This window comes from Botryllus schlosseri, chromosome 6, assembly GCF_051294905.1.
Source record: "Botryllus schlosseri isolate E-star chromosome 6, Bs_hap1, whole genome shotgun sequence".
NCBI classification, from domain to species: domain Eukaryota; kingdom Metazoa; phylum Chordata; class Ascidiacea; order Stolidobranchia; family Styelidae; genus Botryllus; species Botryllus schlosseri.
In genome coordinates this window covers 30,290,817-30,306,275 of record NC_137241.1, presented here as the reverse complement: position 1 = coordinate 30,306,275, position 15,459 = coordinate 30,290,817, and the positions used below count along the sequence as shown (strand labels likewise).

The 15,459-nt window shown below is 39.7% G+C and overlaps 2 protein-coding genes across 2 annotated transcripts in view; one reads left to right on the top strand and one right to left on the bottom strand.

Moving 5' to 3' along the window:
* The window catches only part of LOC145440652 (kelch-like protein 8), a 328,197-nt gene that overhangs the window by 3,178 nt on the left and 309,560 nt on the right, over nt 1–15,459 (bottom strand). The window lies entirely within an intron of this gene.
* Nucleotides 10,243–14,602, top strand: LOC145442065 (dihydropteridine reductase-like). Its single transcript, XM_080320060.1, has 6 exons — nt 10,243–10,403; nt 11,509–11,698; nt 12,686–12,826; nt 13,139–13,247; nt 13,834–13,917; nt 14,166–14,602. Exons 1-6 carry the CDS (start codon nt 10,323–10,325, stop codon nt 14,263–14,265), a joined length of 705 nt encoding a protein of 234 aa, XP_080176186.1. The 5' UTR covers nt 10,243–10,322; the 3' UTR covers nt 14,266–14,602.

The window sequence follows — 15,459 nt, the reverse complement described above, 5'->3', positions numbered from 1 at the left end:
CATGTACTGATCTAATTGTGCACATAGCGAACATTTTTGGAAACAAGTCACAAGTATGATATCGAGCCATTGCGGATTTTGATTTGAGTCAAGTTACTGGACATTTGAAGGTTATTCAAGTCACCATATACTTGTTTTGAGGTGACTCGACACAAGTCAATTCAATTCAAACATATAGCCTTATGAAGTAGGAGGCAAGAATCTAGGCAATGCATTTTGCAAGATGTTGTAGTATAGATTGATTCGCTATTTATATTTCCATTGAATAATATAGAGTAAGAACATCGCATTGTTCACAATCACACATCTACCGACGTTGAACTGCTGAACTACATATAGCCAATTGTACATTATCTTTCTATATTTCGGTGAAAACAGAATACTGCAATCCAATCCACATATTTCCCGGACGCCGAGTCCCAAGTCATGTCACTTGTGCAAAGCTACAGAACGGCGATTGCAGTCACTTATCTCTCAGCGCAGTGCGCACGTGACTGAAGTGGTCCTGGCGGAATTTCGGCGGAATATTTGTGATCACGTGAAACACTATTTTCGCGAACGCAGATTATTAACCCTCAACCGATGCACGGCGAATATCATATTTCAGGCTGGATACGAAAGTGTACCTCACCTACAATTCAGATAATTAACACATCAAATTACTTTATTTAAAATCAATTTCTAGATTCCAGATCGTCCTGCTTAATTACGAACACGAGGACCAAGGCTACGTTATATTGCGCTGTCGGGCATTGTTGGCCGCCATTTCAATGTATGGCAAATTCCACATTCAAGGCCGGATTTAAAAGTGTACCTCACCTACAATTCAGATAATTAACACATCATCGGAAAGAGCTTTCAAATTATTTTATTTAAAATCCATTTCTAGATTCCAGATCGCCCTGCTTAATTACGAACACGATGACCAAGTTACGTATATTGCGCTGTCGGGCATTATTCGCCGCCATTTTAGTGTATGGCAAATTCCACATTCAAGGCCGGATTTAAAAGTGTACCTCACCTACAATTCAGATAATTAACACATCATCGGAAAGAGCTTTCAAATTACTTTATTTAAAATCCAATTCTAGATTCCAGATCGCCCTGCTTAATTACGAACACGATGACCAAGTTACGTATATTGCGTTGTCGGGCATTATTCGCCGCCATTTTAGTGTATGGCAAATTCCACATTCAAGGCCGGATTTAAAAGTGTACCTCACCTACAATTCAGATAATTAACACATCATCGGAAAGAGCTTTCAAATTACTTTATTTAAAATCCATTTCTATATTCCAGATCGTCCTGCTTAATTACGAACACGAGGACCAAGGCTACGTTATATTGCGCTGTCGGGCATTGTTGGCCGCCATTTCAATGTATGGCAAATTCCACATTCAAGGCCGGATTTAAAAGTGTACCTCACCTACAATTCAGATAATTAACACATCATCGGAAAGAGCTTTCAAATTACTTTATTTAAAATCCATTTCTAGATTCCAGATCGCCCTGCTTAATTACGAACACGATGACCAAGTTACGTATATTGCGCTGTCGGGCATTATTCGCCGCCATTTTAGTGTATGGCAAATTCCACATTCAAGGCCGGATTTAAAAGTGTACCTCACCTACAATTCAGATAATTAACACATCATCGGAAAGAGCTTTCAAATTACTTTATTTAAAATCCATTTCTAGATTCCAGATCGCCCTGCTTAATTACGAACACGATGACCAAGTTACGTATATTGCGTTGTCGGGCATTATTCGCCGCCATTTTAGTGTATGGCAAATTCCACATTCAAGGCCGGATTTAAAAGTGTACCTCACCTACAATTCAGATAATTAACACATCATCGGAAAGAGCTTTCAAATTACTTTATTTAAAATCCATTTCTATATTCCAGATCGTCCTGCTTAATTACGAACACGAGGACCAAGGCTACGTTATATTGCGCTGTCGGGCATTATTCGCCGCCATTTCAATGTATGGCAAATTCCACATTCAAGGCCGGATTTAAAAGTGTACCTCACCTACAATTCAGATAATTAACACATCATCGGAAATAGCGTTCAAATTACTTTATTTAAAATCCATTTCTATATTCCAGATCGTCCTGCTTAATTACGAACACGAGGACCAAGGCTACGTTATATTGCGCTGTCGGGTAATGCTGGCCGCCATTTCAATGTATGGCAAATTCCACATTCAAGGCCGGATTTAAAAGTGTACCTCACCTACAATTCAGATAATTAACACATCATCGGAAAGAGCGTTCAAATGACTTTATTTAAAATCCATTTCTATATTCCAGATCGTCCTGCTTAATTACGAACACGAGGACCAAGGCTACGTTATATTGCGCTGTCGGGCATTGTTGGCCGCCATTTCAATGTATGGCAAATTCCACATTCAAGGCCGGATTTAAAAGTGTACCTCACCTACAATTCAGATAATTAACACATCATCGGAAAGAGCTTTCAAATTACTTTATTTAAAATCCATTTCTAGATTCCAGATCGCCCTGCTTAATTACGAACACGATGACCAAGTTACGTATATTGCGTCATTTTACACCAAGTTCGTTGAAGTAATCGCTAGTCGACTCGGTGTAACCTCGCGTCTTCTGCTAGGAGACTTATCAAGGCACAGTTGTCCTGAAATTCCTCCAAATCATTACATGAAATATGCAAATTGGTGGAAACAATTGAAGAAATATCCTGGGCGCTCAATCTGCGACGGTACAAGAACGCAAGGTTAAATTGAGCAATTTTTCCGGCAGTTGAAGCGAAACTATCAAAACAACAAGCGTGCATCAAATGTACCAAAGTTCGTGTGGGACTACGAAGATGCAACGAGAGTGACTGGCAAATCGTTTGCTGATGATTTAGTGAAAGTCAAGTACGGCTCGCGGCCCGTACCGAAACTCCAAATATATCATCAAGAAGAACAACCGGTAAATAAAAAGCCAAAATTTCTAGAGTCGAAATTCAAGAGACGAAGCCAAAGAGAAGGATATTACGGAACTCCCACGGCCGCCGAAAAAATCAGGGATCGTATAACTCAAAATCATTGACACCGGAGGAAAAATTCGCAGAAAAGTTATGGAAGTCGATACAAGAACACGCCTTATCGACAGTCGGTACGAAATTGACAGACACTGCGATCAAATCGAAATTCGAAGTCGCTGTGACGTATGCTGATATAGTGTCTGTTTGCCCCAACCCATCGGAGAAAATCATTCAAAATATCAATGAAATCATGACAAATGACACTAAACCAGGATGGCTAACAGACGGTATTGTTAATGCTTTTGTAATCCAGTGTGCGCTCAACGGAAATTCTCAGTTAAATGAAAGTCATTATGGGTATCTGACAACGGACATGACTCATTTCATACTTTGTGGAAATAAGCCTCGAGCAGTTCCAGACACTATCCTTGATCACAATCGGCGCTTACGCGAGGTCATACTTTTACCAATTCTTATTCGTCGGGATTTCAATCATTTTGCTCTTCTCTGTTTTTAAGAAAAGAATAAAATAATCACATTTTACGATTCTTCTGGTGCCCGTGATACGCAGGAGCAACACGAGATTTTATCGTCAATTACAGAATACCTATCTGGTATTTCTAGGATAGATGTGAACAGCGTGACGAAGGAATTTTGCGGCGACTTTCTTCAAACCGACTCTTCTTCTTGTGGTGTTTGTGCATGTATGGCAGCGTGGAGCATATGTTTGCAAGACAAGCACCGTACATAGGGTTCTGGTTTAAATCATTTTGCCCTTGATTAAAATCGATTTTAATCACTTAAATAATTCAAATAATAATTTTTTTTGATTTTTTTGGTTTTTTTACTCATAATAACAGCAACACCAACAAAAGAAAATGGGATGAATGACGACCATGTCAATCAAGGTGACGAAGAATAACGCTTACACTTTAATAACGTGGGGCAGTGAATTATCATCCAGATATCTGAAAACGTTCAACCTATGTGGTAATGATAGCTGAAAACCTATGTGATAATGATGGGTCGCGCGAATCATTACTGATCGATTCTAGTAGCGAGAGAGTGAGAGAGTCTTTATTTTCATCCAACCGAAATACACAACAAACGGCAATGATGGCGGTACAGAAAATATGCGTGCACAGTATTGGGTATTAGATAGGAATGATCGGTAAGACCGTGAAGGTCATCTAGTCTGATCACACCAGCCTCAAACAGGTACAATTGACTCTAAACAGTCTGACTGTAAAAAATGTTGAGTTAAGAAAGGAAAATAGAAGAAAAGTGAAACGATGGTAGCAAATGATCAATGAAGCAATGTCTGGGCGAGGTAGGGCAACAGTGTTAGTGTAAGGACAAGAGGTGATCAAGTAGGGCTTTTTTGAATCTATTATAAGGCAATTCACGGATATGTGGTGGTAATGCATTCCAAATGATAGGTCCCGAGTAGTCGATAGATCTCTTAGTTAGCGAGGAAACATGTTGCGTCAAATCGGGACCATCCATAATAGTTGTATTCATCTTGATCGATGAAGTGGTTTATGCCAGAAAACTGGATCAGAGATAAGGGATTTTTTCAAATTCGATAGAGACTCCCGATTGCGCTTCGCTTGCTGTATCCCAGCAGTGCCTCGGAAATAGCAGCAGCATATGTTCCAGACAACTAACCAGTATTCAATAGCAAAACGCTAACATATTGTTTGACTATCGCTCTTTTTTCTTTTCCCATCTGTCTGTCAAATAGCTGAACTATACCGCTGCCGGTGACGAGATGTTATCTCCGGTTTATATAAAATGCACATGATTGTCCGATAATAATACCCACATTCACGCATCTCGTCCGAAAATTTGAAAAAAAACAAAGAAATCAATAAAATCAAAATGGTAAAATTAAAATCAAAAATCAACGAAAAAAACCTGATTTAAATCACACTGATTTAAATCAGCCTGATTTAAACCAGAACCCTAACCGTACACATTTGCAAAATGAATTCCGTCATAAAATCATTTGGGAGCTACGTCAAGACTGCCTGACATCATCCCACATTGTGCGAAATGCTGATGTTGAATGTGGCATTATTACTCAGATACCTGGACTCGAAAATCTAGGAAATACATGCTGGTTCAATTTTGTTATGCAAGCATACTCTCATGTCATACGGCAGAGATTGGGGCCACTGGATGAGAGTAGGCAAATTCACGGGGAATTCGCAAATATACTTATCTCCTTGACAAACTTGAAGGCGGTTGCACGTGACGAATTAATGAATGCTGTTAAAATTGCATGTGAGAGAACTAAACTGGAGTTTGGTCAGCAGCACGATTGTCTGGAGTTCTATTCACTATCTTCCTTGCCACAAGTATTGGAAGATATTCGTTGGAAGCACGAATTGAAATACGAGCGGATTATCCACTGCAACGAATGTCAAACGAATGGAACAACAGTACACCGAGAAAAAATCTTCAACGTGAATTGCGGAGTTGCATCGATAGCAGAAGCATTTCAGATTTCACAAATCAAATGTGAAAAATGTGATTCCACGATAAATACTAATGTCAAGCTCACTGAAATTCCGACTCTAGTGACAGTGCGCCTCAACCGTGCGGATTCTTTGGGTAAAAAGATGGAAAATACTGTCTTTGCCAACCGGAACCTCGAAATTCAGGGACCTGATCAAGATTGGATCGGATATTCGATCAAGGCTGTAGTTGCACACATCGGATCGGATGGAGACGGACACAATATCGCATATTTAATTCATTCGAAATGTACGGTACGGCTTTGCAACGACGAAATTGTAGAATTTGTTGATTCGAGCGCAGCTTTCAACGCCATGTCAAGGAATGGATACCTCTTTATTTATCTCAGAAAGATGAAGCGAAGATTACCTCTGCAAAACTTCTCCAAGCAAGAATATTTCATGAAAAGTCTGCCGTTGAAAATGATGGATATCAATGAAGAAACCAAAGCAATCGGTGACACAATATTTCAGGACATTGTAAATATTTGTCATCTTACATTACACGATTCGCAAAAGGACGTCCGTAGTCAGCGACATTCTCTTTTTCTCGAAAACAAGCACGCTGAATTGCAGAAAATGATCGTACCTGTTGGACAAAATGACAGCGAAGAAATCAAAGTCATATTCCAATATATCAAAAACAAGACCTGCGTCTTACATGCGAGATGAATCAGACATTTGAACACAGGAACAGAATACGTCGCAGCGGGGAATAACTGACATCAGATAAAAGTGATACCGACAATCATAATTCCTGAAAATTGAGTCATCAAAAACACGCAGCATGCACTGTACAAAAGCGTAATAATACAGAAAATTAATCATCCTATTCTATTTGTAATTAGTCAGGAAGATCTGGAATCTAAAAATGGATTTGAATTATAATAAAGTAATTTGAAAGCTCTTTCCGATGATGTGTTAATTATCTGAATTATAGGTGAGGTACTCTGTTGAATCCGGCCTTGAATGTGGAATTTGCCATACATTGAAATGGCCGCCAACAATGCCCGACAGCGCAATATAACGTAGCCTTGGTCCTCGTGTTCGTAATTAAGCAGGACGATCTGGAATATAGAAATGGATTTTAAATAAAGTAATTTGAACGCTCTTTCCGATGATGTGTTAATTATCTGAATTGTAGGTGAGGTACACTTTTAAATCCGGCCATGAATGTGGAATTTGCCATACATTGAAATGGCGGCGAATAATGCCCGACAGCGCAATATACGTAACTTGGTCATCGTGTTCGTAATTAAGCAGGGCGATCTGGAATATAGAAATGGATCTTAAATAAAGTAATTTGAACGCTCTTTCCGATGATGTGTTAATTATCTGAATTGTAGGTGAGGTACACTTTTAAATCCGGCCTTGAATGTGGAATTTGCCATACATTGAAATGGCGGCCAACAATGCCCGACAGCGCAATATAACGTAGCCTTGGTCCTCGTGTTCGTAATTAAGCAGGACGATCTGGAATATAGAAATGGATTTTCGGGGCCTACGATACTTAATAATACTTAATAATAAGTATCGTAGGCCCCGGGATTTTAAATAAAGTCATTTGAACGCTCTTTCCGATGATGTGTTAATTATCTGAATTGTAGGTGAGGTACACTTTTAAATCTGGCCTTGAATGTGGAATTTGCCATACATTGAAATGGCGGCCAACAATGCCCGACAGCGCAATATAACGTAGCCTTGGTCCTCGTGTTCGTAATTAAGCAGGACGATCTGGAATATAGAAATGGATTTTAAATAAAGTAATTTGAACGCTCTTTCCGATGATGTGTTAATTATCTGAATTGTAGGTGAGGTACACTTTTAAATCCGGCCTTGAATGTGGAATTTGCCATGCATTGAAATGGCGGCGAATAATGCCCGACAGCGCAATATACGTAACTTGGTCATCGTGTTCGTAATTAAGCAGGGCGATCTGGAATATAGAAATGGATCTTAAATAAAGTAATTTGAACGCTCTTTCCGATGATGTGTTAATTATCTGAATTGTAGGTGAGGTACACTTTTAAATCCGGCCTTGAATGTGGAATTTGCCATACATTGAAATGGCGGCCAACAATGCCCGACAGCGCAATATAACGTAGCCTTGGTCCTCGTGTTCGTAATTAAGCAGGACGATCTGGAATATAGAAATGGATTTTAAATAAAGTCATTTGAACGCTCTTTCCGATGATGTGTTAATTATCTGAATTGTAGGTGAGGTACACTTTTAAATCTGGCCTTGAATGTGGAATTTGCCATACATTGAAATGGCGGCCAACAATGCCCGACAGCGCAATATAACGTAGCCTTGGTCCTCGTGTTCGTAATTAAGCAGGACGATCTGGAATATAGAAATGGATTTTAAATAAAGTAATTTGAACGCTCTTTCCGATGATGTGTTAATTATCTGAATTGTAGGTGAGGTACACTTTTAAATCCGGCCTTGAATGTGGAATTTGCCATACATTGAAATGGCGGCGAATAATGCCCGACAGCGCAATATACGTAACTTGGTCATCGTGTTCGTAATTAAGCAGGGCGATCTGGAATATAGAAATGGATTTTAAATAAAGTAATTTGAACGCTCTTTCCGATGATGTGTTAATTATCTGAATTGTAGGTGAGGTACACTTTTAAATCCGGCCATGAATGTGGAATTTGCCATACATTGAAATGGCGGCGAATAATGCCCGACAGCGCAATATACGTAACTTGGTCATCGTGTTCGTAATTAAGCAGGGCGATCTGGAATATAGAAATGGATCTTAAATAAAGTAATTTGAACGCTCTTTCCGATGATGTGTTAATTATCTGAATTGTAGGTGAGGTACACTTTTAAATCCGGCCTTGAATGTGGAATTTGCCATACATTGAAATGGCGGCCAACAATGCCCGACAGCGCAATATAACGTAGCCTTGGTCCTCGTGTTCGTAATTAAGCAGGACGATCTGGAATATAGAAATGGATTTTAAATAAAGTAATTTGAACGCTCTTTCCGATGATGTGTTAATTATCTGAATTGTAGGTGAGGTACACTTTTAAATCCGGCCTTGAATGTGGAATTTGCCATACATTGAAATGGCGGCCAACAATGCCCGACAGCGCAATATAACGTAGCCTTGGTCCTCGTGTTCGTAATTAAGCAGGACGATCTGGAATCTAGAAATTGATTTTAAATAAAGTAATTTGATGTGGTAATTATCTGAATTGTAGGTGAGGTACACTTTCGTATCCAGCCTGAAATATGATATTTGCCGTGCATCGGTGGAGGGTTAATATTCTGCGTTCGCGAAAATAGTGTTTCACGTGATCACAAATATTCCGCCGAAATTCCGCCAGGACCACTTCAGTCGCACGTGACTGTGCTGTGACTGATCCTGTTTGCAGATGTCCGCCAACTCATGGAGCCTCAGTTGCCACAGATTTATTTCGTGAATAAGCAAAAATCGATTCCTGAATACTGATCCGATTCGATTCTTGTGTCCAGGCATAATACACAGTTACTATGTATAGACTGAACGAACAGATTCATCGGATTCTCAAAAATCAATGCCGAGGTCTGACTTACGCACTCGGTCTGCCGTTCAGCAAGTTGGCAAGTTCCGCGGTTCGCCGTTAAGGGTTTCCCCTAGTGCCGCAACGCCAGCTGTTGTTCTGCAAGTGCAACATGCGGCGGTCGCGTGGAGAATGGTTGTGCTCGTGGTTCGGGTCTCGATGGTTGTATGAGTGTCATTTAATTACCAATTTTATCGATTCAAGATAGCGCAAAAACACGGGTCTGGCGTTTTTTGATTCACTATGTGGGTATAATGTGTTATTGTCGTAGCTGTCAAATATATGAGATCTGGGTGGGAATGCCACAAATTTTCCACCCATAGGCTAATGGTAAATTACCGCATCCTCGGTTGCCGCAAAGAGAAGAGCAATATTCCGTTAGAAAGTATGCAGTGAAAGAAGAAAATGAGTTGCAAATATTATTTTGCAATTTTTGTAATATATTTTCGTGAAATGGTTTCCAAATACGTCAGAAATAATGCGGCTGCAGCTGCAGTAATGCATTGATTTGATTTACACACGATGCAATTTTTCATTGGCCTGATTATTGAGACCGAATAATCGTGACAATTCAATATGCTCTTCAAAAGCTCAATCATTCTCATTGTTACGACCTCAGCTGAAATATAAGACCATAGCCTGCATTTTTATAGCTTGTTCATTTTATGGTATCCATGTTACTTTTCATTCAGCATACCCATCATAGACCAAAGTGGGTGTTTAATTTGAAGACTATCCGAGTCGTTTTGACATCTCTTATTGCATTGCATATTTGTGGTGTTTAGAACTGATCGAATAAATGATTTTGAAGATACTTTTGGAGGTACAGAACTTCAATACCGGTATAGAATTGTATAATATATTCGTATTGAAGAGAACCCGGATATTTTCGGCTGATACTTATCCGGATTAATCGTCAGCAACTATAATAGAAGGGAATTTGAAAGAACATTGTGTATCAATGGTGATATGGTTGCTGATATACGATGAATTTTTTCAATTCTCTACTAGTTGCTGCCGACTACCCCTGATGAGTGTCAGCCGGAAATATTTTAGGTAATTTGAATATGAATTAATTGTTCGATTATTATTAACGGATGGTTGCACAATACTATATCGTGCTCAAACCATAAACACTTGATGATAATGCAATTGAAATTTGTACAAAAAGTGTTTGATTTAATCCAGTTGCATGTTCTCTAGCTATTGGATCAATCTATAAATCTGAACCATGTGCAGCCGAGTTATTGTGTACGGTGGATGTGGATCTCTGGGAAGAAAGTGCATCGAACTTCTGAAAAAGGAGCAAATTGTAAGAGACCATTTCCATGTTGCTGCTGTTTATCGATTCCAGTTTTGGATGACTAGAAAATTTCCAACTTTTTCCAATTTGATCAGAATTTGAGTTACAGCTAGACGTATATTTTGATTCGAATCAGACTGAAATTTTCATGACTGAATTTGTAAATACTTGAAAATTGAATTATATTCCGGATTACAAAATTTAAATTAGAATTAGAATGATAGTTTCAATTTCTTTTCTAAATTGGATTAGAATTAGGATGACTGAATTCATGCAAACATGGAAATTGAACTCAATTCCGAATTTGAAAAAATTGCAACAAAAATCACGTTCAGTTCATATCAAATCAGAGTTGATTCTCACAGGGTTGTAATGACTCGAGTCACGTTTTTCAGATGACTCGACTTGACTCGAGTCATTTTCTCAAATTACGGAAATGACTCGACTCTAGTCAATTTGTGTATTGACTCGACTTGGAGTCGAGTGATTGCGCATGACTCGAACCAAGTCATATGACTCGCGACTCAGACGATCAAGACCGACATTTCATTGTAATTTCTAGGAATAGTTAAGCCATACTATTGGGATTTCGTCTATTGGTACTGGTACTTGAAAATGCGCCCAGAAACTGCTAAAAATGATGAAAATTAGTATATGATAAACGCGAACCATTCGATATCACCAAACAGAGTTACAAAAAGTGGATTTAACAAGCCTTTAACTGGAAACTGGGCAGTCAACACAATGACTTTGACTCGACTCGAGTCATGATACCATGACTCGTACTCGACCCTCTGCTCGGTGACTTGGACTCGGACTTGACTCGGTGGTGAATTGAAAATGACCCGAGTCAAAATTATAAAACTGAGGATGACTTGTGACTCGGAGCATTGTGACTTGGTTACAACCCTGGATTCTCATAAGTAAGAGAATGGCAAATGTCTGTAAACCGAACTTGGCTCGTTTTGCACTATAAAGTTATCTTGTAATATTTTTATGAAAAGCAGAAATTAGATTAAAATTAAAATGATATTACAGTCAACTAGTGTAATTAGACTATAGAATTTCTAGTCGGACGAGTCTGATTGATTCCATTTCATTGAATCCATCACAGTGGGTGACGTCGATAGATCTTTCCGCAAACGATGCCGCTGATAAGAACATTCTCATCACAAACTTGACTTCGTGGACTGAGCAAGAAAAAGAAGTCGTCGCTAAAGTTGAGAACGCTCTCGACGGCAATAAAGTGGACGCGATACTCTGTGTGGCCGGGGGCTGGGCAGGTGGAAACGCAAAGTCACAGAGTAAGAAATGGACGCTTTTTCGATATTCATCCCCTAACAAAGCATTGTTCCCCTTCGACATCGTCGCTGTGGAATCTTATTTCCATTTTTTACGTTATGAAAAAATCAAAAGTTTTTTAACAGTTTTCATTTTCTTTGGGCCACGTCTTAGGCGGCCATGGTTATGTCCAGAGGTGGTCAGTAATGAAGTACTTCTACTTTTTGAAGTACTTGAAGTAGATTTTGCCTACTCAAACTACTTTTTAAGTAGTTATGATTTTAGACTACTTCTACTTCTACTTGACAGTTTTCAGTTTTGTAGGCAAAAATAAGCGTAGAATGCCTACTAACTTACTTGTGAACTCCTACTTCTACTTGAGTAGAAATTCCGGTGTTACTTCTACTTGAGTAGCGAAGATGGCTACTTTGACCACCTCTGGTTATGTCTGAAGCAATCCGACGAGTTACTATGGCCAAGATACCGCCACAAGAGTGTGTGATTCCACAGCGACTAAATCATGCTTCCCATGAACATTTAAAAATACCTTGTGTTTCGTATTGCAAACGTTAAGGGCTGGTACTGTTCAGTTACGAAGTACTTCTTCTTTTTTGAAGTACTCAAGTAGCTCTTGCCTAGTGTCACTAGCTCACTACTTCCAGTTTTACTCAACTGTAATCGATTTTTAGGCAAAACTAGCCGTAGAATTAGTACTTTTTTACTTGCTTTTTTCCTAGGGATTTCTGAGTTCTGCTGGAGTACCATTGATGACTATTTTGACCACCTCAGGTTGAGGCCTTATGAACATTAGGGTTTGGTGTTAGGTTTGGCTATGGTGGAAGTATTCATACCCCTGACATATCCCCCCACCCTGACGTGAAACTCTAAATTAGTTTATGTTCACTGGGAACATGACTATCCATGTCATGGGGAACATTGGTTTGTTATGGAGCGTACATTGAAACATTGGGTTCGCTAACATGTTAGAGGTTTTCACTCTACTTTTAAAGACTTGGTGAAAAATTGCGACCTCATGTGGAAACAAAGTGTGTGGACGTCCACGATCGCTGCTCATCTCGCGACAAAATTCTTGAACGCCGGAGGAATCCTCACCCTTCCCGGGGCTGCCGCGGGTCTCGATGGGACACCAGGTAACGTATGGGTTTATTGACTTTGTCAATATCGCTAGCTATGGTACAGAGTAGCATCAATGTCGACAACTATCTCAACTCTATACCAGGAAATATTTCATTATTCTACTTGAGTAACATAAATATTAACTATCTCTACATGTGATGCTTGTCAAGTAAAATAGTTGGCTACAGTAGCAAAATAAATACACCCATATCCCCTGTCGTAATTATTGCGATTTCTTCACACTTTCATTCTGTTTTCGTCTGCCGTTGCGGTATGTCATGTAAAGTTGGACCAGAACGTTTGTGAAAAACTTGTTTCGATCTCAGGCATGATCGGATATGGAATGGCAAAAGCGGCGGTCCACCAACTCTGCAAAAGTTTGTCTGGACCTTCGAGCGGGATGCCTGAAAAGTCAACTGCCGTTTCTGTTTTGCCGTAAGTTGTTTGTCTAGTGTTAGTTGCATTTGTATACTGCAATATTGCAACACCTGATTTGTTGTCATGGGCAACGACCTTGAGTTACAGCAAAATTCATTAATTTTTGCTTGTGTTATATATTAGTTTGATTCGTACAGTGTAACAACATAGCCAACATAGCTCATGCACAGACCATTCCAAATCTGCTTGAAAATATTTTATTGATTTCATAGTTGAATAGGCAGGAAAAGCTTGTGTTTTATCATTTGTTCACTTGAAAACTACTTATGTCACTGAATTTTGGTAAATTGAGGTTGACTCCGATATACTTGATAATGTTTTGAAATCTGAAACTTGATGGAGACCAAATCAATTTTGTTGTTGTTCTGTGATGCCATTACCGTTATATGAATTCTGGAGATTTCAGTTTCCTATCAGAAAATGGATGGGAAGGGGACAATATAGGAATCGTAGCAAGTATCAGAAATTTGTAAGCCAAGTATGAATTTCCTTAAAATTCTCGGTAAATAGCAACTTAAGTCTTTTTGTTCACTGATACGAATTGCTGGAATCGGTTATTGATTTCTTTGACTGTTGACCTCAGGATCACTCTGGATACAGCGATGAATCGCAAAGGGATGCCGGACGCTGACTTTTCGTCGTGGACATCGCTGGAATTTGTTGCTGAGTGAGTCTTGTTTGTAATATCGAGTACCTGAGTGACACGATTCTGAATCGTACTGGAAAAATACTTTCGTCGATAGATAAACTTTTAGTGGCATGGAATGTTTAATTTCAGTGCTCGCAAAAATCAACTCTCACTACTTGACTTGATTCAGTACAACTAATACAAATTCGAGCACTCGAATACTTGTGGCCCTACTCGTTTGCGAATCCAAAGCAGATTCGGAGAATAAATCTGTTTCTTGATCTCAGGTTACTGTTGAAGTGGTCTCAAGGAAAAGACCGACCCGAGTCCGGCAGCCTGTTGAAATTAGTCACGAAAGGAGGGAACACAGAAGTTGTCAGTGCCTGAAGTCGATATGCCGTCTTCCAGTGACGTAGTTTAGCGTGGTGGTGAATGTAATCGGGTGTGGATTTGTTCCATTTTGTTCCCTTTGCATATTAATTGTGTGGCACTTGCCAAATGCTTACAGTTCCGGACGGATGGTCAAAAATTGACTGGTTATCAAATTAGATTGAAACCAATTCTTATCTTATTGAAACTGTGTTAGGATTCACTAGCATTCCTTGACTGTAGTGTTTTCACTGCCTTAGCAAAACGTTGTTCATTTCCTCTGAATTTATATGCAATGTTGCCTGGTAGATTAGTGGTGTTGTGATGCAATAAAGACTTTTGTTAATGTTGGTAATCCTTGTTTTGCTATTTCATCGATTCGCAAAGACACCACAAGATTGGCTTGGTCCACAAATGCCCTAGGAAATGGAAGAACGTGTTAAGAGGCACACTCAAGGAATTATCAATAATGCGCAAGCCTGGATGGCGTAGGCCTACTACTTTCAGTTCAAAACAGTACAGGAGTGCGATAAAATCAAGAGTCGGAGTGGCAACTAGTCATTGCACTACAAGTTGTTTCGACACCTTCATATCTGTTCATTCAATGATGGATCATTGAATCGCGGTTTTGTGGTGTTTCGAAATGATGAAATTGCTAATAAACCAGGGTTACCATACGTCATCTTTTGAAAGGATTTGCCCTCTTTTCGGGAAGTGTCCTAGGAGGACGCCTAAATGTCCCCTTCTTGAGAATTTTGGTTGAATGTAGGCCTACGTGGAGATTGGGCTGAGATATAGGAAATCAGCGGTATTTCCGGAACTTCAGCCAGAAAAATGACTTTTTTTTTAGTCAACCAACGGAAAACCTGTTAGAAATGGGTATTTCAGGGGCAACTCTAAACGGCGGACCGCGGAATAGCGGAACATGTAATACTAAACGGCGGACCGAGCGGACCGCGGAACTAGCGGAACTTGCAATACTAAACGGCGGACCGAGCGGAATTGCGGACCGAGCGGACCATAACAAAATAGCCAAATACTAAACGGCGGAACGAGCGGACCGCGGAACTAGGGGAACTTGCAATACTAAACGGCGGACCGAGCGGAACAGCGGACCGAGTGGACTGCTACGAAGACCACAATGTAAACAACGGACCGCGGATCAGGCGCAACTCGTAAATGTCGCAATACTCCTAATTTCTCAAAGGGTGC

Bases quoted from the DNA above. Each gene is read 5' to 3' on its own strand.
- LOC145442065 (XM_080320060.1), top strand. From the start codon at position 10,323: ATGTGCAGCCGAGTTATTGTGTACGGTGGATGTGGATCTCTGGGAAGA. The intron at 11,699-12,685 runs GTAAGAAATGGA...CTACTTTTAAAG, and splicing joins TGGAAACGCAAAGTCACAGA to ACTTGGTGAAAAATTGCGAC. The intron at 13,248-13,833 runs GTAAGTTGTTTG...TGTTGACCTCAG, and splicing joins ACTGCCGTTTCTGTTTTGCC to GATCACTCTGGATACAGCGA.